The sequence below is a fragment of the Adiantum capillus-veneris genome, chromosome 15 (genome assembly GCF_014529385.1).
Source record: "Adiantum capillus-veneris isolate H3 chromosome 15, ASM1452938v2, whole genome shotgun sequence".
Lineage (NCBI taxonomy): Eukaryota > Viridiplantae > Streptophyta > Polypodiopsida > Polypodiales > Pteridaceae > Adiantum > Adiantum capillus-veneris.
In genome coordinates this window covers 108,601,123-108,625,662 of record NC_140945.1, presented here as the reverse complement: position 1 = coordinate 108,625,662, position 24,540 = coordinate 108,601,123, and the positions used below count along the sequence as shown (strand labels likewise).

General features: G+C 44.4%; 1 protein-coding gene across 7 annotated transcripts in view; it reads right to left on the bottom strand.

Moving 5' to 3' along the window:
* Positions 1-24,540, bottom strand: part of LOC147441240 (uncharacterized) — a 162,907-nt gene that overhangs the window by 8,942 nt on the left and 129,425 nt on the right. For 6 of the 7 annotated variants that reach the window (XM_086482924.1, XM_086482922.1, XM_086482923.1 and 3 more), the window contains 2 exons: positions 15,403-15,508; positions 15,266-15,326 (listed from right to left, as the gene is read on the bottom strand). In XM_086482924.1, the coding sequence (XP_086339050.1) occupies positions 15,266-15,326; positions 15,403-15,508 (167 nt within the window). Of the gene's footprint in view, positions 1-15,245; positions 15,327-15,402; positions 15,509-24,540 lie in introns of all 7 variants that reach the window. The other variant, XM_086482925.1, reaches the window with a different exon arrangement.

The following is a 24,540-nucleotide window of genomic DNA, read 5'->3' as shown; positions in this document are numbered from 1 at the left end:
CATTCCCATTGGCAGAAAGCCATCGATTCCCCACTGAAGTGAGCCATCAAGAAACCTCCTGTCCCAAGGATGTTTACTGAAGATGAACTTGACGACATTGTCGAAAGACGAGTCAATCAACTTTTGGGGGCAAGGAAGCAACTGAAGAAACGCAACAAGGGAACTGACTATCCCAGTTATTTGGGCCGACAATCTTCTTTTGCAAATGCAAGAAAACAGAAGAAGCATGTACTCTCATGAGAGTTCGAACTCCGATGACCATATATTTTATTCAAACAGAAAGCACTTTTACACAGCCAACCAATATGATTTTCTCGAGGACAAGCAAGAAGACCAAGGAATTCAAGGAGGGTGGACATGTAGTAAAGTTTGAAACCTTTTCAGGGTTTCGAGATGCTCCTCTTGTAACTTTATGGTCTCATAGGTCACTTTGGCCTTTTGAAGACGTTAATATAACATTTCATTTCATTTCATCTCTCTCTCTCTCTCTCTCTCTCTCTCTCTCTCTCTCTCTCTCTAGAGTTAGGGAGATCGAGACGACCGCGACTGATGGGGAGGGGAGCCACGCAGCACCGGCGGAGATTGCGGCAGAGGATCCACAGGATTCTAGCACGACACCCAGAGTGTCGATCAGGATAGGCTTCATACTACTGTTATATTGTATCATGGTGACATTTATCCCCACTTTGTACCTTTATGGCATGATACCATTGATCAGCCTACCAGCCACCCATAGGAGTCGGTAGCACTCCTATCAGTTTCCTTGTTTGTAGTTTTCTTTGTTTGTACCCAGACTTGGTACTAGACTCATCATTGTAATCAGTTGGTCTCATAGGTCATTTTGGCCTTTTGTAGACGTTAATATATCATTTCATTTTCATTTCTCTCTCTCTCTCTCTCTCTCTCTCTCTCTCTCTCTCTCTCTCTCATGGTCTCCCTCCATTGGGCTACCCATTGACCCCCTTTCACATGGCCTCTCCAGTGGCTATAGCCCGCCTCCCTCTCAACATGAAGTTCTCGATTACCAACAAGCGAATATCAAACACTTGAAGTTGAAGTGAAGGAGTGGGAGAAAGAGATGGAGGCAACCTTTCTTCAAAAGATGGAGGAATGGAAAGAGGAGAAGAAGAACCTATGCGAAAGGATTTCTCGCCTCAAAGAGTAAGCGGCTTCACAAGAAGCCACAATCCGAACTCTCCAAGGTGAACTTCTTACAGCAAAAAAGTGGGCGGCTCAAAGAAGGCGATATTCAGCCATCCATGATGGAAGAATTGAATACCATGAGAGAAGAAATATGGGTTATCAAGGAAGATGAGAAGAAGAAGTCATGGGCCGCGGTCATCTCCGCAACACAAAAGAAAGTAGCAGAGGCCGAAAAATGGATTGAGGTCACCAAGAAAGGGAAAGGTAAGGAAGCTCCTTGTACACCCACTCTTATTAACATGACCCTCGAAGAGGAACAAAGGTTGAGGATGCGGGCTCTACATGTGAGGGTAACCGGCCTCAAGGACATAAACAATGTGGAAAAAGAGGTCACAATCCTCACATCCATGATAGGGGTGGGCAAGCCTTCACACACAAAGGCATGGAGAGTGGGCAAGAAGAGTGGTGGCCTGGGAGAATCTTCAAAAGAGAGCTCTCATACTACGCTTCCCCTCCTTGGAAGAGAAGAAATTCCTGAAAAAGAGACCTACTCTCAAGAAGACGGGTATTTTCCTCGGTGATGATCTCACTCTCTCATAGCTTGCTCATATGAGAGAGGTAATGCCAGAGATTACGGCGCAAGGGATAAGGGAAAGACGGCCTTTTACAAAGATGGTCGGGTGGTGATTGTAGAGCAGCACTCTACATGACGGTGTGAGACCTATGGGACCGCACTGAAGATGGCTACTTGGAATTGTAATGGATCTATGAGGTTGGACGTTGGTGCCTTTGAGGATAGTTTTAGAGAGAGGGACATTGTTTTCTTCTCAGAAACTCATCAGGCCCCTAGACAGCTTATGCCACATGTGGTGGGATAAAGATGGGAAACAGCCCATAGGACAGTCGCAAGATCTGGGGAGTAGAGGTTCAGGAGGAGTAGTAGTGCTATTTAGGGAGGAGTTACAACCACTCCTACATATTGTATGGAGAGATGATCATGCTAGATACATGTGGGTGAGGCTGAGAGCTAACACAGGCCGATTTCTATACATTGCCATATGTTACTTCCCCCCAGTACGTCATTATATGCTGCAACCAGAGGACATTCGCCTTTCTCCATACTAGTAACTAGATGATGAAATATGGGAGTTTTCTAGGGATGGTGATATCATCCTCCTAGGGGACTTCACTGCCCGAATGGGCAACTCTCAGACAGTCTTCTACGACACTTCAGATGAGATGCTTAGAGAGCTGGATGTAGGTGACTTGGGGCTTGACAGATGCTCACATGATAGAGAGCATACGGAGAATGGGAGATACCTCATGGAGATGACGACTACACATGGGTTAGCCATACGTAATGGCTTACAGCGATTTCCTAGAGCAGCCGGTTTCACATGCTTTCCACACAGACACGGGGCCAGTACAGTGGACTATGTTATGGCACATATGAGCTTTATTCCTTGTATTCAGGATTTCATAGTGGGAGCCAGACCAGTGGGTGTAGCAGTGGATCACGCTCTTTTGACATAGTCCGTTTCATTTCAGTATAGTACAGCCCAGACATCAGGAGGCAGGTCACATACCCGTTATACATTTACACCAGAGACTGACTCGGTTTATACAGAGGAGATCTATAGCTATCTATGCACAACTAGTCCTGGTCTCTCAGTGGAGGAGTGCACCACATTACTGACTGAGACACTGCATGGTGCAACATCAGAGGCATACCCACACATTCAGCCGGGTCGGAGGTGACATTCTGGGAGCATGCCCCAGAATAGTTGGTATGATGAGGAGAGCAGAGAGATCTTCTTTTAGGAGTCATCACTTACAGACAGTCTCGGATTGCTTCCCGACGCCTTGTGTGACGGAAGAAACGAGCTTATTTGGCTTAGATGGAGTGAGACTTGTATCAACTGTTCTTGAGTAGAGACTCAGGAGAGGCATGGCGATTCTTTCATGAGCACTCCCCTCCCCTAGTGATTACTTCTTTTGATGTGTGGAGCCAGTATGTAACATCGTTATATACAGTTCCTGGACAAGATCCCCTTCCAGATCCTAAAGAGCCATGCCCACCTACCAGCACCTTCTTTACCACTGAGATGGTAAAGAGAGCCATTGACAATATGAGGACCAATAGGGCATCTGATCATGATGGCCTAGTAGCAGAGCACTTTATACATGCTAGAGATATGCTGGTAGAGGTTCTTGCAGTGTTGTTCAATCGTGCCATGTGTGAGGGATTGCCCGAGACTTAGAGGTTGTCTACTATTGTGCCTATCTTCAAGGCAGGTGATCCTACAGAGCCTGGGAATTACTGCACTATTATGGTTGGGCACACATTGGCACGGTTGTATGCATCTATTCTTGAGCAGCGGTTGAGTAATTGGGCAGAGGGTGAGGGTGTACGAGCAAAGAGCCAGGCCAGTTTGAGGAGGGGTTTCTCCACTCTTGATCATATTCTGACACTCAGAGCCATCATTGAGGAGGGCAGTCACATGGGAGACGGATTTATTGTAGCTTTGTGGATTTCTGCAAAGCATTTGACATGGTACCGAGAGCTCGATTAATGCGCAGATTGCAGGAGATGGGGGTGCCCATAGTGTTGATTTGGGGGATTATGGCTCTATACAGATCAGTGATGGGACATGTACGCACCTCGGAGGAGATATCTGATTTAGTTCACTCAACCATTGGGTTGAAACAATGTTGCCCATTGTCTCCTACTCTATTTGGTATGTATGTTGATGAGGCGTCTGATTACATTGACAGAGAGGGTGATAGAGGTGCCCAGCTGGCAGGGGCGTGGATCCCATTGTTGTTATATACTGATGATATTGTGTTGATCTTTGACTCACCAGAGGGTATGCAGCGACAGTTGGATGCATTACACAGTTTTGCAGAGGATAGTGGATTGTCTGTAAACCTTGGTAAAACCAAGGTTATGGTGTTTAACACCACACCACAGTGGATCAGGAGATCAACACCGACTTTCACATTATGATCAGCACCGACTTTCACACTTACCTTGGGGTTGTCTTCACTGGGCCGAGGTTTTCTTTGGGGAGAGCGACAGAGACTAGACTGACTAGAGCTTATGCGGCCTTGGGAGGCTTGGAGAGGATGTGTTGGCAGGGTCAGTTCCAAGAACCTCGGACAAAGTTATGGCTCTTTGATACTTTAGTAGCCTCAGCTATGATGTATGCGGTGCAGATATGGGGACCTTCTATAGGCCAAGATAGTTGGAGACGTATGGAGAGGCCCTTGGTATCTATGATCTCTCGACTGATCAGAGCCAAAGGCCCCACGCTATCATTCGGGCAGAGCTAGCTGCCCCTCCTATGGAGATTGAGGCGCTTACCAGATCAGTCTCCTTTGTGCACAGCTTGTGGAATACTACTAGAGACAGATATGGTAGACTGGCCCTTGAGTCTTCCGGACACTTAGCTCTTCAGGGGGACACTTCATGCTGGTATGCACAGATGACATCATGGTTTCATATGCATGGCTTCACCATGGACAGGCTGCCCCCTTTCCAGTACTCTCTTCAGACACTCTCCATGTCTCTTACACGGGTGGAGATTACTAGACTCATTCGTCAGGACCTGATTCAATTGGATACCAGGAGGACATGGATAGAGCCGCCACAGGAGTTGGGCACGAAGATGGCTTTCTATAGAGAGAATCTTCTCCACCTCACAGGAGATGGGTTTGTGATTCGACCCAGCTAGATGGATACACATATGTCTCATGGTTTGCGGTGTGCCATTGGTCAGATACGCACATCCTCACATCAGCTGGAGATTGAGACTGGTAGATTCAAAGGGATACCAGCAGACAATAGGATATGCCGCTTATGCCAGCTAGAGCCAGAGCCAGAGCTACATTACTATGTCATTGCACACTGTACTATGAGATTCGGGGCCGTTTCCACTGCTTATTCAGAGAGGTTTCGGTCCTTTCTCTAGTTATGAGGATCACAGATGTCTTGGGCTATATCTACTTGAGTTACACAGATATAGACACTTTACTGGGGAGAGCTAGAGAGAGACAGTCCCAAAGACGGATTACAGATTTCTTTTCACTAGATATGGGACAGCCAGAGGAGCAGCCATCACTGCAACGCTCGGCCGACAATCATTCGACCACTACTGGCACTCTCATCGACCGAGCACTGGAGTTACAGAAATCCAAACGGCCACGATTGAGGAGAGGGGCTACACAACATTGACGGAGACTACAGTAGAGGATTCCAGCCATAGTCTCTCGACATCCAGAGTGCAGATGAGGATGGATTCTAGTAGTGGTAGTATTTTTGTTCTAGTCTTTTTGTACCCAGACATGGTATCAGATTCACAATTTTGTAACAGTTTGGTCTCATAGGTCATTTTGTCCTTTTGAAGACGTTAATATAACATTTCATTTCATTGCTCTCTCTCTCTCTCTCTCTCTCTCTCTCTCTCTCTCTCTCTCCTTGTCAACACACCTTCTGCTGTACTTTGACAAGCTGACACCATGTCTGAGCCCATCGTGTAATGGGAACGCACCACGTACCAATGGAAAAGAACAGACGAGACACCATTAAACACTTCAAAACAATTGAACTGAGAGAGAGTGTGAATGACACACAAGACAAGGAGTGGCGGAGTTCCACCCCAAGAGAGCACTGGTCCCCCAAACCCTGGTGCCCCTTTCGGTATTTCTTTATTTTACTTGAACTCAGTATAAAAGTGTCGGCGTGGCTCTGCTCTGCTCTGCTCCTGCTCTTGCAAGGTAGCCAGAGAAGAAAACCCACCCTTCAATTTAATTGCCCTAGGCCTCTCGAAAGCAGTTACGTGAAAAGCTATAGCCCTAAATGCATCTCGCCTCCAAAAGCTAGTGCCATAAGGCTGCGCGTACAAGTTGCCATGTCAACCAGTTGTCACCGCGATTTACGGAGGTGTCCATACAGCCTGCCATGTCAGCGCAATTCGTGGAATTCTGTACTATAGGCCACGTCAGCATGTCAACGGTATTTGCGGGCCTCCGTATGGCATCTACCACATCATCAGTTCTCCACACAAGGTTGTTAGTGTGTGTGAGGGGGTCCTATTATATTTTATATTTGTTCCTAGGTCTTGGGCCCCATCGGACGGGATCCCATAAGTTGGTAAAAACCCTTTTGTAAATTGCCCCACTCGGCGAGGTTCTGTGAGTTGGTGGGAACTCCTTCCTTTGCACCTTCTAGGGTTTAGCCCCCTCAGCCGTGATCTTCACGTTGGCTCAAGTCTTCAGTGGCTTTACACGTCAGCAGTTTGTGACATCCCCCCTTCTTGAAAGAAGAGTAATCGTCCGCAATTACAACCAGAATCTCCCAATGCTGCAGGGTTTTCAATAGTTTTTGAACTACATGTTACCCCCTTTGATGCCTCAGGTGGGACACACCCCCCTCCCCTCCGGCAGTAGAAAGTGCGAGATCTTCTTAGCCGTGTGTTCCGATCGGGGGAGTCTTTAAGAATATGGAGCAACCCTCTGATCCAATGCAACTGGCTTTGCCACCACCAATGCCACCAGGATACAATGGATGGAGCCTGTATGGATATCCTTATTATTCGTACCCGGGGTACGCGCCTAACCTATCAAAGGATTTCAAAGATGACGGCACAACAGTAAAATTTTCACCTTTTCTAGAGTGAAAGATCGAAAGAAAGCATTGCAGTCCTACAACAATTCGACAATATATGCTTCGGGGAAGTATACATAAGAATCCAAGATTTCTTGAGCAGCAGGATTTCTTAAAGATAATGCTATGCAGTGGTGGAGTTCAATCGCGACAAAACTGCATGCTTCAAGGATATGGCAAGCTTTCAAGACACTTTTTGCACGCAGTTAGATGACTTCTCTCTTTGAAGTCTAGATCTTGTTAGAATGGGGCAACTTGAAAATGCTTGTCATAGAGACCATGGACGACTATAACAAAAGTTTCTCGACGTCTATCTGCCGATGTCTTTCTTTAAGTTCATTCCCTTGGGGGACCAATGCGAGCGATACACCATCTAACTCCCATCACCATTACAGGAGTAATGTTTGTCCAAGCAAGTATCAACCATGCAAGAACTTATGGACCATGCAACAGTCGGCTACAAACTAATGAAAGGAAAGCTAGAGTTTACTACAAAAGCAACTCCGACCACTAACCAGAACTCCCGGTAACAATGAACAAGTCCTCAGAACTCGTGAAACGCAACCTCAAAGGCCTCATCTAATACAGCGTCAACGAGAAACCCTGTTACAAGAAGGCAGATTCTTAGAATGTTTTCAAACAGGGCTTTAAATTCAATACATGTCCTCGGTGAGCCTCGACGTCCTTAGAGCAACGTTGCGCTCCTACGGTAGAAAAATCTATCTTGGGGACGGGCACCACGTGCCAACGGAAAAGAACATATCGAACAACTTTCAACACTTCAAATAACAACTGACTTGAAAGAGATGCACAACATGAGACGCGGAGTGGCCGAGTTCCACCCCGAGAGAGCACTAGCCCCAAACCTTGGCATCCCTTTCGATATTTCTTTATATTGCTTGAACTTAGTACAATGCCGGTACTCCACCCTCTGCACCTTCGTACTGAAGCGTGCCAGAGAATGAGCCCTTTGCACATATTTAAAGGCTCTTGGCCCATGAAAAGCAGTTACATTAAAGCTTCAAAATCCAAAGCATCTGGTCCAAAAAGCATCTTGCCAAAAAGCTGCCAGTGCAAAATAGGGAATTACGTACACTGCCACGTCAGCACATGTCACTGCAAAACGCGGAACTCTGTACATTTTCCACGTCAGCACTTGTCAACGCAAAATCTGGGTGCTCGTATAGTTGCCACATCAACATGTCACTGTAAAATGCGGGATTCCGTACAGCTCCGCCACATCATCACTCTTTACGCAATTTTATGTGAGTGTACGTGTATTGGTGAAACTACTTCTTCTGCTGCTTCTTCTAGGGTTTAGGCCCCTCGACCGGGATGTGTAGGTTGACTCTGTTCTTCAGTGGCTTCACACGTCAACAGTTTGTGACAAGATCCCCCATGGCCACCTTCGGCTAAGAGATCTAGACCTACTATTGGGACTACTACCCGATATTTTTGGCATAAATCTGGAGAGTTCAAATGAATTGTGTCGAGCCTATGGCAAAGCCAACGGCTTGAAAGCCTTGATCTTCTTTGACCCCGGAGCTACACAGAACTTCATCCATCCAGAATTCTTGAAGCAGATGGAGTTTGATTATGATGTAAAGAGACATGAAATTGAAGCTGAGTTAGCCACCAGTGAGATCCAGAAGGTGGTACCTCTCATCGGTGCTCTTCTAGTGACTATACAAGGATACCATGGAAAAGAGAATTTCCACATCATGAAATTGGGCAATTGCGACGTTCTCTTGGGCATGCCTTCGCATGACAAGAATCGTGTAACCCTCTAAATTCTGAACCATACCAATATCTTGATGCAGAAGGACAAGCCGATTGTCCTCAAAGTTCAGCTATTCGAGCAAAAACCTGAATGAAATTTCTAAGTGTTTTGTATTTAGATGCTTTTGAACTTTGTCTGAGATAAAACTGTTTGGAATTTGTTTGAAACGGATGGTAACCGTTTTAAACATGGCTGAGTGCCGATTTGAATTGTCAGACTTTGGTTTTAATATTGGTTTCAATGAATGGTGATTTACTCTTGGGTGTAGTAGTGAGAAAATGTTGTTTTGGTATTGTTTAAACCTCTGAACGATGCAGACGGGATCTCTAGGGAGCGTTTCATTGTATGCTTGAAAACCTCGGAACGACGTAGACGGGATGTCTAGGGAGAGCTTCGTCGTATGCTTGAAAACCTATGAACGACGCAGATGGAATGTGTGAAGAGCGTTTAGTTGTATGCTTGAAACCTCCGAGCGACGCAAGCTGTAGTTTGGGGAGTGTTTGGTTGTACCAGTCGTTTGATCTCATGGCCCTGACCTTTTTAGTTTATTTGCGGGGGGAGTGACGAGGTAGTCGTTGAGTAGCTTCATATCGCAGATCGTCTGTCTCGAAGGACTGCTTAGCGGCGGCGTTCGTTGTGTCTTGTAACATGCATATGTGAGCATTTGTGTTGCATTGTGATGTGCCAACCACTAAATATTCCTAGATTGCCTGGGTATGTAATTATTAGTGCATTGAGACAACCGGTAGAGCTCAACGTGGTCTAGGTGTGATGGCTAATTTTGCTACGCCAAAATATCAAGAGCTCCAATCTGGAATGAGAAAATTGATTGTCCCTCGGAAATTTTTGCCATAAAAGTATGTCAAAGCTTGTCGAGAAGAAACTACAGGTACTCTACCGAATCCATAAACGCCATGGTGCTCTGTCTGCTCTAAGTAGGACCGGTATGCTTTGAGAAAAGTACACGACTGGAGCTCTAATACCACTATAACGGAAAGGCACCACGTGCCAATGGAAAAGAACAGACGAGACAACGTGAAACACTTCAAAACAACTGAATTGAGAGAGAGTGTCCACGACACACGAGATGGGGAGTGGCGGAGTTCCACCCCAAGAGAGCACTGGCCCAAGACAACTTGAAACACTTTAAAACAACTGAATTGAGAGAGAGTGTCCACGACACACGAGATGGGGAGTGGCGGAGTTCCACCCCAAGAGAGCACTGGCCCCAGACCCTAACACACCTTTGAATATTTCTTTATATTGCTTGAACTCAGAATACAAGTGTCGGCGTAGCTCTACTTTGCTCTGCTCCTGCTCTTGCAAGGTAGCTAGAGAAGAGAGCCCACCCTTCAATTTAAAGGCCATAGGCCTCTCAAAAGCAGTTACATGAAAAGCTACAGCCCTAAAAGCATCTGGTCTCCAAAAACTTGTGCCGGTAAGGCCGTCCATACAAGTTGCCACGTCAGCTAGCTGTCAGCGCGATTTACGGAGGTGTCCGTACAACCTGCCATGTCAACGCAATTTGAAAAGTTCAGTATTGCAAGCCACCGCAACATGTTAGCGCTATTTGTAGGCGTCCGTACAACATCTGCCACGTCATCAGTTCTCCACGCAAGATTGTTAGTGTGCATGAGGGGGTCCTGCTTTATTTTATATTTAGGATCTTGGGCCCCATCGGACGGGGTCCCATAAGTTGGTAAAAACCCTTTTACAAATTGCCCTACTCAGGGAGGTTCTGTAAGTTGGTGGGAACTCCTTCTCCTGCAACTTCTAGGGTTTAGGCCCCTTGGCTCGGATCCGCAGGTTGGCTCAAGTCTTCGGTGGCTTGACATGTCAGTAGTTTGTGACACATCGTCAAGTCCAACCCTATATAGCCCTGTATAGCTGACCTACTATTACAGCGAATGGCTTCCTTCCGATCAACAACCTTCTTTTCTCCAAGGGAGTAGAGCTAAACGGGTATGAGCCACTTGCAAGGAGGAGCATGAAACCATGGAGTCACATGACAAGGGGGTGAAATAATGTGACAACAATGCAACTAATGGAAAAACAACAAATTTACTTGAAAGAGAACACTCTAGTCAAGACACAATGGGAAGAGTTCCACTTGTAGAGATAGTGACCCCTCAACTAGGCGTCCCTAGCACTGTTTCTTTGTTACCTTGATGAACTATCGCACTTACGACCATTCTATATGAGCCCACTCACATGTTCAATTAGGCGCCCCTAGCAGTGTTTCTTTGTTATCTTGATGAACCATCGCGCTTACAACTATTCTGTATGAACCCACTCACATGTTCTATTTGCTAATGACACGCTCACCTCTTATTTATAGGAATTTGACCCCAGAAGCCCCAAAATCAGCTTAAAAACCATCGGTTAGTGTGTCCAAAGAGACAAAGCATCACTTATAATATCATCTCGTGCCCAAAAGTAGCCCTCGCTAAAACTCCAGGTAGAATCTACAATGTAAGAAATTGCCACATCAGCATCATATAGATGCCATGTCATCCTCACACCTCCCAAGGGTCGGGATATGCAACCAATCCCTCAATATGCTTCAAGGGCCGCTCCGCCTATAGCTGGACTCTATCATCTGCTCTCTAATCTCCCATATGGTGGACCACATGCCTTCACACTTTCCCGCTTGTGTGGATACATAAGCATAGTTGCTCTCCAACTTTGGGTGCCCCTAGTAGGATTTCTTTATATTATTCAACAAAATTACAACAGTTGGGAGAGGCCAATCTCTATAATTCGAGTTAAAACTGGCTCATCTGCCTTCAATTTAGGGCTCAAAAAGAAGTAAAAAACATCTGCTATTAAAAACTAGCCTTCAAAAGTATCTAGTAATTTTAAAACTACCCCTCAGAAGCTGGCAAAAAAATCTGCCACGTCATTAATCTCCGTGTGTATGCCGCATCATCAGCCTTTGTATGGTCCACGTAGCCCATGATGTGCAGCAAATTTTCCGGCAGATTCTGCAGCAGGTTTTGTTAGGGTACTACATGAAAGTTTGTTGGGGTTCTGCATCAAATTTCATTCTCCTAGTTTTACTTGCTTCTCCCATCGGCATGGCTATAGCACTATGGATTCTATACTCGCTCCTATTCCATTTATTTAACACATTCAGGATCTTCTGGTCTCCTTTATACCGATTGGTGTTGGAGCTGATCACGCTTACATATCATCACTGTGGGTTTTAAGTATACTAATGGACAAGCTCAGGAATTAGCTCCTCCATATCCAAGATATGACTTTTGGAGAGAGACGGATGGTGTACACATGGGGAAGATCTATAAAGATTATGCAGAATATTGCGCCCTTTTATAAATCCATATTGTGCTAGGCGATTGACTTGTGCCAAAGTCCAATGGAAACGATTAGCAATGACTTTCATGAAGATCTTATAGATTCCTCCCATTAAGGAAATCTCGCCTTGCTTCACTCTCACCACCTCACACCCACCTTGTTGCATCAACTTCACACTATGAAATGTGTGTAGAAATGGCCTCCTTTTATAGGCCAAAAGGGCTGCCCTCTCTCATGAGAGGCAACCATGTGTAGCCACCCTTGTGTAGATAAGTCCAAATTGGACCCTCCAATCCGCCCATGTGTGGCCGCCCTTGAGAAGACAAGTCTGCTTTTGATTTCGGCCACCGGCCATTGACTTCCAATCACCGGCCACCGACCATTGACTACCGGCAACCGGCCAACCGACCGGTCGTTTTTCGACCACTTACCGGCCACCGTCCGACCATAATATTCGGGCGAAGCCAATCTCGAACTTTGCTCGAGATTGGCTGTGAAAATTTTGGTTTCCGGCGAGTGATTTTATTTTCCGGCGAGTTATTTTTTTTTCACGCACGATGGCTTCTCCTCATAATGGGGGCCTTACAAATGTGCGTTTTTACCACAGAAAATTCTAAGGGGTAAATCAGGTTCCATACTTAACAATCTCCCACTTGGAGACTGATCTCCAAACCAAACCTGTGACTGCTTTCCATCCTGGTTTCTTATCCTTGAATGCCGATTGAAGATGAGCAAAAGCTCAACTTCTCCTTGTTGACCACCTTTGTAAACATGTCTGCAGGATTTTCACTTGTGTGCATCTTTCCTAGCTTTAGCTGTCCCTCTTCCAAAAGAGTGCGTATGAAGTGATATCTCACCTCAATGTGCTTTGTCCTTGAATGAAAGGCTGAGTTCTTCACAAGATGGATAACGCTTTGGCTATCACTGTACCAGACACAAATGTCTTGTTTGAATCCAAGCTCTTCTAAGAATCTATGAAGCCACATAATTTCTTTGCTTGCCTCCGTCATTGCTACATACTCTGCTTCCGTGGTAGAAAGTGAAACAACTTTTTGCAGCTTTGAAGCCCAGCTTACTGCTGTGCCTCCAACCGTGAAGACATAGCCCGTAGTGCTCCTTCGAGTATCTTTGTCACCTGCCATATTTGCATCAGCATACCCTTGAAGAAAAATATCAGTTCCTTCAAAATACAAAGCATTTGTTGCTGTCCCTTTTAGATACCTAAGTATCCACTTCACAGCTTGCCAATGCTCTTTACCTGGGTTGTCCATGAACCTACTTACAACTCCCACTGCATGTGCAATGTCTGGCCTTGTCCAGACTATAGCATACATAAGAGAACCTACTGTTGCAGCATATGAAACTTTAGACATATAGGCTATCTCCTCTTGTGTCTTTGGACACATATCCTTGGTTAGTTTAAAGTGACCAGCCAAAGGTGTAGAAACTGGTTTTGCATTTTGCATTGCAAACCTTTCTAGTACCTTCTTGATGTAATCCTCTTCAGATAGCTTTATTGTCTTCTTCATCTTTTCCTTGATATTTTCATATCAAGTATCCTCTTTGCAGCACCTAAATCTTTCATTGAAAAAGATTTAGACAGCTCCTCTTTTAGGTCTTTGATGTCCTGCATATTAGCACTTGCAATCAGCATGTCATCAACATACAACATTAGGATGATGAACTTCCCATCTCCCAAATTCTTCGTGTAGACGTGATTGGCTGTGAAAATTTTGGTTTCCGGCGAGTGATCTTATTTTCTGGCGAGTTATTTTCCTTCACGCACGATGGCTTCTTCTCGTAATGGGAGCCTTAAAAATGTGCGTTTTTACCACAGAAAATTACAAGGGGTAAATCAGGCTCCATACTTAACACAGGTTTGGACAGCTTGGTGAGGGTTAGGTGCAAGCGTTCGGATCGTTTATTTACCAGGGGAGCCTCGGGAAAGCATTGGGTGCTTGTACAGGACAATTTAGAGAGATTTCCTGCGAGGAATCTCATCTAGTACAAGGGGCAAGTGACCCCACAGGTGCGAGAGCTTGAGGGCTATCCACATAAGCGATTGGTACGCGGATCGGAGCGCAAAATAGAGAATTCAGCGAGCTACAATTTCTCACCAGGTTTTGTGAAGTGCTCTAAAGTAGAGGAATTGTAGCTCGCTGAAGTAGAGCTACAGTTAAACACACTTAGCTTGTTTTTCAACTTCTCTCTCGTATTTTCTCTATGAGCGAATGGAGTTTGTTGTTTTCGCCCTTTTCATGAGACAAGTAAGTGCTTCTCACATGCTGACACATGCTAAAGAAAATGTAATCAGGAAGGCGCTATCAAGACCGTCTGACATGCAAAAGCTCAAAAGTTTTAGAAACGAGGAGTAGAGATATTGGAGCAGCAAAGAGCGATTATTGTCGGCATTTGAAGGGACGTCACAGAGACGAAGGTCAAGATGACAGCTCACAAGAAGGGCCTAATGAACCGGAAGAAAGACGAGGGCAACCCCCTTTTGACATGAACGCAAGCTGGTAGAAGTTAAAAATTTGTCTTCTTGCAATTGTTGATCAGGAATACCTATAATACAGCTTCATGATTTCATGAAAAACCTTCTACACTATCTCCTAGTTATGGTGAGATGCCCCTAAAATCATGATAAACCGAATGCCTTCAAACATACCTCTGTTCAAGTAGTCTTTATTATGTCTTATAACAGTGCAGTCATCTATAATATTAAGCACTGAGCAACATCAGCAAAGTACAATAATATTGAGCATTGAGCAACAACATCTATAATATTGAGCAGTGAGAAAAGTCTTTATCATGTCCTATGACTGTACAGTCATCTTTAATATTGAGAACTGAGCAACAAATTCTAGGTGTGAAAACTCAGGCCCCGCAAGTTTGCAAGCGAGCCCTTTCATAAGAGTTCACATTGCCAGACACTACACCTGGAAATATGGTGTCTTATAGCCTTCTAGTACAATATAATGTCCTCATCATCGATAATATGAATGCTGCTGTTGGGCACAGGGAAAGGACCATTATTCTACCACGACACAAGTTTCACAAAGGAGATCTCTGATGGAAGTTACCTCGATACATCTATCTCAAGCTGATGGCATACACTAAGTAGCTGATCCCAATATCTGAGACCTAAGGAGCTTCAGAACTTTAGAATTTTACATGCATCTATCACTGCCCATCAGGTAAAAAAAAGTTCAAGGATCCCCCATCTGGACAGCTATTGAAGCTCTTTTGTATAGAGCCTAACAAATAAGGAGGTTTGTACTTTACTAGATGGATCATAAGGAAGATTTAAAAGAGAGTTTGTAATGAGCAAATTTATGATACCTCTAGTTAGGCAATGGTACCTGTCAACAAAATTGAATACAAAAGAGTTGATAATGCCTTCCTTTGCTTTAGCAAGATCATCTGCAACCATATTTAACACCATTCAAAGCAACTTATTCAAAGCTTACTGAAACTTAAAGCGACTTAATTTCCAGACCTGCAGAAGGAGCCTCCACAGTTACACTCTGTAGAACCCTCTCCACTGAGCGAATAAATTGAGGAACTGTGTTGATCTGTGTCTCACCTCCAGCCAGGAAGGATCCCTATGCAATACAATAGAGCAATAGCTAAGCGAATGTGCACTGATCTTACCAAGAGTGTGGAACAAAGGAGTTGTATCATTGAAAGAGAGGAAAGGAACCGTGCATTCAAGTGTTTGAAAACATACATTAAATTTTTTACTCAAGTAAAATAAGATGGTATGCAGACACTGCCACAAGAATGTTACATGGACAAAGGACACAAATGCTGAAAAAGCATATGAATAATTTATCTGCTGTTTCATGTTTAATAAGTACAACGAAAGGAATTGGAGGTCAGTACCTAGAAAATTTTCCATTATCACATGCAAATTGTCAACAAAATTGTCAAGAGCAGGAAAGGTTGACCACTGTATAAATATTGAAAATCCATTCTTTAGCTCAGCTTTAGCTGATAAGTTGACATAAAAAATATAGATCTGGGTGGAAAATTTGTTTTGGCATCTCCTTTCTTCAGATGCATTTACCACTTGAACTTTGACAAACCCAGCAAGAATAACAGAAACCTTCTAGACTAAGAAGTCCAGAGATGTTTCTCCCTAGTTATTGTGCTTCATGAATGGAGCCCATGACGTTCCTAAACAGTAATCCTTGCTCTTACACACGGTTATACTTCATCTGTTTCATAAGAACGAAAAAAGGACTTTGAGTAGCTGAATACAGGTCCTTCGATGGGTATCGAGGATCTTCACAATATAGCAAGCCAACAGATAGTAGCATCCCTCCAATTAAAGGCTGGTTAAAGTGTACTGGAGATTAGATGTGAGGCAAACGACCTCTGGGAGTGAAGAGCCCGATTACTGGTCTTGCTCATCGGAGTTCAGTACTTCTGGGAAGTTTATGGGGTATAGTTTGAAAAATTTGTTTTGGCATCTCCTTTCTTCAGATGCATTTACCACTTGAACTTTGACAAACCCAGCAAGAATAACAGAAACCTTCTAGACTAAGAAGTCCAGAGATGTTTCTCCCTAGTTATTGTGCTTCATGAATGGAGCCCATGACGTTCCTAAACAGTAATCCTTGCTCTTACACACGGTTATACTTCATCTGTTTCATAAGAACGAAAAAAGGACTTTGAGTAGCTGAATACAGGTCCTTCGATGGGTATCGAGGATCTTCACAATATAGCAAGCCAACAGATAGTAGCATCCCTCCAATTAAAGGGTGGTTAAAGTATACTGGAGATTAGATGTGAGGCAAACGACCTCTGGGAGTGAAGAGCCCGATTACTGGTCTTGCTCATCGGAGTTCAGTACTTCTGGGAAGTTTATGGGGTATAGTTTGATCAGAAGCCTGGCGATTTGGTTCATTTGGAGGGAATAAAAATGGTATAGAAAGCTAACTGAAAACGAGGTGGATGCATTGTTTTAAATCCTTGCCCATACAATTGGCTATTGATTCTAACTAAAAGTACACAATTTCTGAATTTACCACATAAATGATGTAAGTATGTTTGATCATATCATATGCCAATTATGATATGATAATGAAAGTAAGGTAAAAAACTAGTATGAAAAAAACTACGAGCTTCTCTATTAGCTTTTGCCTCTGCTACTTTGTTACATAATCCACAATAGAAAGGGTGTCTACACCCCATTTTCAAAGGACCCATAGCTCACAATATGCTTTAAAAGTTCAAGCATCAATTTTCTCTTTTGTTACATTTGACACTCATAGAAACTTTTGTATCAATGCACAATATCTCTATTCATACTTGGCCACATTAGCTAAGCATTTAGCACTTTCATTTTTGTGATTTCCACTCTGAAAAGACTCCACACCCCTCCTCATGACAGCCTTTTAAGCAATAAAAAATGTCATTGTGATGGAGTACTGTCCTCATGACACCATCAGCCTCTTTGTGATGCACGTGCTCCCCAGTTATGCATACTTCATTGCCCTTAAGTCATGCATTCTTATCGCTCTCTTTGTGATTGCATATCTTTGTTGAGAACCCAACCCTTTTCTTGCAAAACCTGCTTGTAATACATGTTCTTCCTTGTAAAGAGGCTCCCTTCCAGGCTAGTTTGGCAGACATGTGCATCTTCTCAAACACCTGTTCTGCGTACGCATGAGTTCTTGCATTTATGTTTCTGGGTACATTCCATGTTTCAAATGCAGCACAGGACTTCAACCACCACCTTCCATGTGCCTTGAGCTTAATCAACAAAGCATTACCCTAAGTTAAGAGTCTCCTTAAGGCTTATGCGCCTTTTGATACTTTCATACAATCTCATACAAAGGCTTGCATGCTCTGCCTCATTGCTATAAAGCTTTCTAACTGCAATCGATACATGAGTCATAAGTAGCATGTTTTTTTGGGGCCCGTACAATATTCAATATGTGAAATTTCTTGGGGAAGTCAATTCCACTTTTTCGATACTTTATACTAATATGCGTTTTCCGTATGAATGACCTATGGAAGAGGTACAAGCAAGGATGTATGCTTGTTTATCTATATGTGTGCATACATTGTAGATTTCGAGTGGCATTGGAGCCTGTGAGTGATCGAGGAAGGGGGTGGAGACATTGGAGATCAAACAAAGGTATTTCACTCCATACTATCCACAATACAATGAGATGGTTGAGACATTCAATGGATTCTTGCAAAAGACATTGTTGAAGCTTGTAGAGATATACTCAAAAGATTGGGATATGTACTAAAAAGAGACGTAAAAGAGCATCTTGGAGAGTGAATAAAAACTCTGCCATTAGTTTCGTTCCCTTTCCTTTAATTTATGGAGAAGAATGTGTCATGCCGATTGCATTGACTCTTTCCCTTGTGCATTCTTGCATCCAAATTCTTAAGCTAATAGCTTCTATTACTAAACAGCTCATGCGTAACAATTGGATCCTCCCATACTGTTTTCGAAAGGTCAATATGCTTTGAATGCATCAGCCCTCTTTTAAATAATAACTCCATAATACTGGGTAGCTCCTCCCCTATCAAATAAGAGACTATGCTTCAAGAGAAACTTCAAGGATGGAAGCATCACTTTAATTAGACAAAAACCTTATGTATTTAGAAGCAGATGATGACGCATGATATGTATATGAAACTCTTGATAGTGTGTCATGCTTGTTGGAGAGAAATATGTGGCGCTTCTTTGATGATTTAAGGACAACTTGAAAGTAGTTTGGAACAGTATTATGATCTTTGTAAAATCCACGTGTGTGCATGATGGGTACATATGTGATGGAAGACGAATGTCACTACGCGTGGGTGACAATTGTGCTTGTTGCCTATTTTCTGTTGTTTTTGTACATACCATTGAGTATGCTTAAAAAATGACCAAGTCTCTCTAGAAGCTAGATGAAAAAGAGTTCTTTTTATCGGATTGGGGTTGTCGGTGAGGTGGGTTTTGATACACGCTTGGACACTCCAAGCGAGAAATGAATAGCAACACATGAACAAAATCTGCAAATAATTGAACTTGAGAGACACACACACACACACACACAGAAATGAAATGTTATATTAACGTCTTCAAAAGGCCAAAGTGACCTATGAAACCAGAAAGTTACAATGTGGTGGATCTGATACAAAGTCAGAGTCAGAGTAACAAGATGACAACAATGACAAAAATGAAATGACAAATGTCACAATAAAATACTATGGAATCCTAAACTACTAGGTGTGAACTAAGCAGCTAGCTGGGATAGCTAGATCACAAGAGATCCAGCATCGGTCGCTGGCGGATCTCAGAGAGAGAGAGAGAGAGAAATGAAATGAAATGAAATGTTATATTAACGTCTTCAAAAGGCCAAAATGACCTATGAGACCAATCAGTTACAAAATAGTGAATCTAATACCATGTCTGGGTACAAAAGAACTAGAAAAGAACTAGAAGTGGAACAAAATACTACTACTACTACTACAATCTAAAACTACGTGGGTGTAGCAGCTGATACGAGAGAGAGAGAGAGAGAGAGAGAGAGAGAGAGAGAGAGAGAGAGAGAGAGAGAGAGAGAGAAATGAAATGATATATTAACGTCTTCAAAAGGCCAAAATGACCTATGAGACCATCAGATACAAAGTGGTGAATCTAATACAATGTCTGAAGCACAAGTATAAAAAGTACTGAATGTAAAATGTGAAAAATGAAAAATGAAGTGTGAGATGTGAAATGTAGAATAGGCCCTCAATGACACTCTGGGTGTCGTGCTAGAATGCTTCTGATCCTTTGCTGGAGTCTCCGTCGATGGAGTGTGCTCTTGTGTCTCGGTCGTGGTCCTCTCGATCTCCCAAGCTCAAGTCGCCCTCGATCCAAAGAAATCTATGATCTATCTCTGTGAGACTGTCGTACTCCATGTCTCCTCAGCAGACTATCTCTATGTCGATGTAGCTCAAGTAGATATAGGCCAAGGCATCTCTGATCCTGATACCTCATGAATCTATCTAGGGGTCCAAAACCCTCCCTGAATAAGCAATGGAAGTGCCCTCGTATCTCATAATACACAGTGCAATGGCATATGTAGTGTAGCTTTGTCTCTGGCTCTCTATCGCATAGTTGGCATATCCTATACTCCGGTGGTATCCCTCTGAATCTACCCGTCTCAATCTCCAGCTGGTGTGAGGATGTGCGAATCTGACCAATAGCACATCGCAGACCATGAGACAAATGAGAGAGAGAGAGAGAGAGAGAGAGAGAGAGAGAGAGAGAGAGAGAGAGAGAGATGAAATGAAATGTTATATTAACGTCTTCAAAAGGCCAAAGTGACCTATGAGACCAGAAAGTTACAATGCGGTGTATCTGATACAAAGTCAGATTAACAAAATAAATTAAACTAGGATAACAAAATATAAATACTGTGGGACCCTAAACTAAGCAATACAATGTGAAGACAATATGGGAGGGGAGTAGAGATCCATCTTCATCTGCACTCTGGATGACGAAAGAGTATGGCTTGAATCCTTTGCTGTAGCCTCCTTCGAAACTATGTAGCTCCTCTTCTCCATCGGGGTCGTCTAGATCTCCCTAGCTCCAATGCTCAGTCTATGAGAATGCCAGCAGTGCGGGTAGACCTCTCCACCGTTGGCTGCTCCTCTGTCCGTTCTTCTGAGTGTACAATATCTAGTGTAAAGAAATCTGTGATCTGTCTCTGGGGATGTCTCTCTTCAGCTCTCCTAGTAAAGTTTCTCTATGCCTGTGTAACTCAAGTAGATATAGCCCAAGACATCTTTGATCCTCATAACTCATGACCCTAGATAGAGGCCCAAAACCTTCTCTGAATAGACAATGAAAATGGCCTCGTATCTCATAGTGTACTGTGCAATGACATATGTAATGTACTTCTGTCTCTGGTTCTAGATGGCATAAGCGGCATATCCTGCTATCTGCTGGTGTCCCTCTGAATCTGCCAGTCTCAATCTCGAGCTGATGTGAGGACGTGCGTATCTGGCCAATGGCACAACGCAAACCATGCGAAAGATGTGTGTCCATATAGCTAGGTCGAATCACAAACCCATCCCCCGTGAGGTGGAGAAGATGCTCTCTATAGAAAGCCATCTTCGTGCCCAACTCCTCTAACGGCTCTATCAATGTCCTCCTCGTGTCTAGCTGGATCAGATCCTGACGAGTGAGTCTATTAATCTCTACCCGTGTTAGAGACCTCAAGGGTGCCTGTAGAGAGTATTGAAAAGCAACCTGTCCATGGTGAAACCAAGCATGATGTATCCCCATTAAGAGCTAATTGTCTTGAGGACTCTAGAGCCACCCTGGCATATCTGTCTCTGGTAGTATCCCAGAGACTGTGTACAAAGGAGACTGATCTGGTAAGCGCCTCAATCTCCATAGGGGGGACCAGCTAATTCCGCTCGAATGATATCATGCGGTACGGAAATCTTGGCTCTAATCAGCCGAGAGATCATAGATACCAGGGGCTTCTCCATACGCCTCCAACCATCCTGGCCTATAGAAGGTCCCCAAACCTGCACCCCATATAACAAAGTAGAGGCAACCAAAGTATCAAAGGTTCAGTTATCAAAGGTTCAGTTCTTGGAACTGAACCTGCGAACACATCCTCTCCATTCCTCCCAGAGCCGCACCAGCTCTAGTTAGTCTAGTCTCTGCTGCTCTTCTCAAAGAAAATCTCGGCCCAGTAAAGACTACCCCCAGGTAGGTGTATGCATCTGTATACTCCACAATCTCCTGACCATATTTGAAAGTAGGTACTGATCTCCTGACCCATTGCGGTGTGGTGTTAAACACCATAACCTTGATTTTACCTAGGTTTACACACAGTCCACTATCCTCTGCAAAACTGCGTAGTGCATCCAAATGTCGTTGCATACCTTTTGGTGAGTCAGATATCAACACAATATCATTAGCATATAGCAACAATGGGATCCACGTCCTTGCCAGCTGGGCACCCTTGTCACCCTCTCTATCAATGTAATCGGACACCTCATCAACATACATACCAAATAGAGTAGGAGACAATGGGCAGCCCTGTTTCACTCCAATAGTAGAGTGAACTAAATCAGATATCCCTTCTGGAGTGCGTACATGTCTCACCACTGATCTGTACAAAGCCATAATCCCCCAAATCACCTCTATGGGCACCCCCATCTCTTGCAGTTTGCGCATCAATCGAGCTCTTGGTACCATGTCAAATGCTTTGCGAAAATCCACAAAGCTACAATAGATCCGTCTCCCATGTGCTCTGCCCTCCTCAATGATGGCCCTGAGTGTCAGAATATGATCAAGGGTGGAGAAACCCCTCCTGAAGCCGGCCTGACCCTTTGCTCGTACACCCTCGCTCTCTGCCCAATCACTCAAGTGTTGCTCCAGAATAGATGCATACAACCGTGCCAATGTGTGTCCAACCATAATAGTGCAGTAGTTCCCAGGCTCTGTAGGGTCACCAGCCTTGAAGATGGGCACAATATTAGATAACCTCCACGTCTCAGGTAATCCCTCACACGTGGCACGATTGAACGACACTGCGAGAACCTCCATCAGCATATCCATGGCATGTATAAAGTGCTCCGCTACTAGACCGTCATGATCATATACCTTCCCGGTCCTCATCCTGTCGTTGGCCCTTTGTACCATCTCAGGTGTAAAGAAAGTGCTCGTAGCTGGGCAAGGCTTGGTAGGGTCTGGAAGGGGTTCCTGTCCAGGAACCGTATATAATGATGTCGCATATTGGCCCCACACATCAGGTGAAGTAATCACTGGTGGAGGGGAGTGCTCATGGAAGAGTCGCCATGCCTCTCCTAAGTCCCTACTCAAGAACATCTGATATAAGTCTCACTCCATTTGAGCCAGGAGCTCGCTTATTCCGTCGCACCTGGCGTCGAAAAGCAATCCGAGACTGTTTGTAAGTGATGACTCCTAAAAGAAGATCCCTCTGAAGCTGGGCTCTCATCTCTCTGCACTCCTCATCATACCAACTATTCTGGGGCATGCTCCCAGAATGTCGTCTCTTGCCCGGCTGAGTGTGTGGGTATGCCACTGATGCAGCCCCATGCAGTAGAGTGGTGCACTCCTCCACTGAGAGTCCTGTACCATTTGTGCCAGCTGTGCCTTCCAATAGACGGTCCCAGATCTCCTCTGTATAAACGAAATCAGTCTCTGGTGTAAATGTATAGCGGGTGTGTGACCTGCCTCCTGATGTCTGGGTTGTACTATACTAAAATTTAACGGATAGTGTCAAGAGAGCATGATCTACTGCTATGCCCACTGGCCTGGCTCCCACTGTGAGATCCTGAATGCACGGGACAAAGCTCGGTTGTGTCATAACATAATCCACTGTACTGGCCCCATGTCTGTGTGGAAAGCATGTGAAACCGGCTGCTTCGGGAAATCGCTGTAAGCCATTAAGTATGGCTAATCCATGTGTAGTCGTCATTTCCATGAGGTATCTCCCATACTCCGTTTGCTCTCTGTCATCTGAGCATCTGTCAAGTCCCAACTCACCCACATCCAGCTCTCTAAGCATCTCATCTGAAGTGTCGTAGAAGACTGTCTGCGAGTTGCCCGTTCGGGCATTGAAGTCCCCTAGGAGAATGATATCACCATCCCTAGAAAACTCCCATATGTCATCATCTAGAATAGAGAAAGGCGACTGCCCTCTGGATACAGCATACACGGATGTATTGGGAGGAAAGTAACATATGGCAATATTTAGGAATCGACCTGTGTCAGCTCTCAGTCTCACCCACATATATCTAGCATGATCATCTCTTCGTACAATATGCAATAATGGTTGTAGTTCCTCTCTGAATAGCACTGCTACTCCTCCTGAACCTCTACTCCCATGCTCAGATCTCGCATTTGTCCTGTGAGCTGTCTCCCATCTGTATCCCATCACAGGTGGCATTACCTGTCCAGGGGCTTGATGAGTCTCTGAGAAGAATACAATATCCTTGTCTTTGAAACTGTCCTCAAATGCACCCACGTCCAACCTCATAGACCCATTACAATTCCAGGTAGCCATCTTGAGTGTGGTCCCATAGGTCTCGCACCGTCATGCAGTGCGCCGCTCGAAAATCACCACCCGTCCATCTCTGTAAAAGGCTATCTTTCCCTTCTCCCTTGCCGCTGTAATCTCTGACATTACCTCTCTCATATGTGCGAGCTGTGAGAGAGTCAGGTCATCCCCGAGGAAAATACCTGTCTTTTTGAGAGTAGGCCTCTTCCTCAAGAATTCCTTCTTCTCTTCCAACGAGGGGAAGAGTAGTATGAGAGCTGTTCCCTTTGCAGACTCTCCCGTGCCGTCACTTTTCTTACCTACCCTCCATGCCTTTGTGTGCAAAGGTTTCTCCATCCCCATCATGGATGTAAGGCTTGTGACCTCTTTCTCCACATTGTTTATGTCCTTGAGACCGGTCACTCTCACATGTAGTGCTCGCATCCGCCTTCTTTGTTCCTCTTCGAGGGTCATGTTGAATAGCGTCGGTGTACAAGGGGTTTCTTGACCTTTCCCTTTCTTGGCGACCTCATTCCATTTTTCGCCCTCGTCCGCCTTTTTTTGTGTCCTTGTTATCATCTCCGCCCATGAAGATGTCTTTGCCACACTCAGTTTCT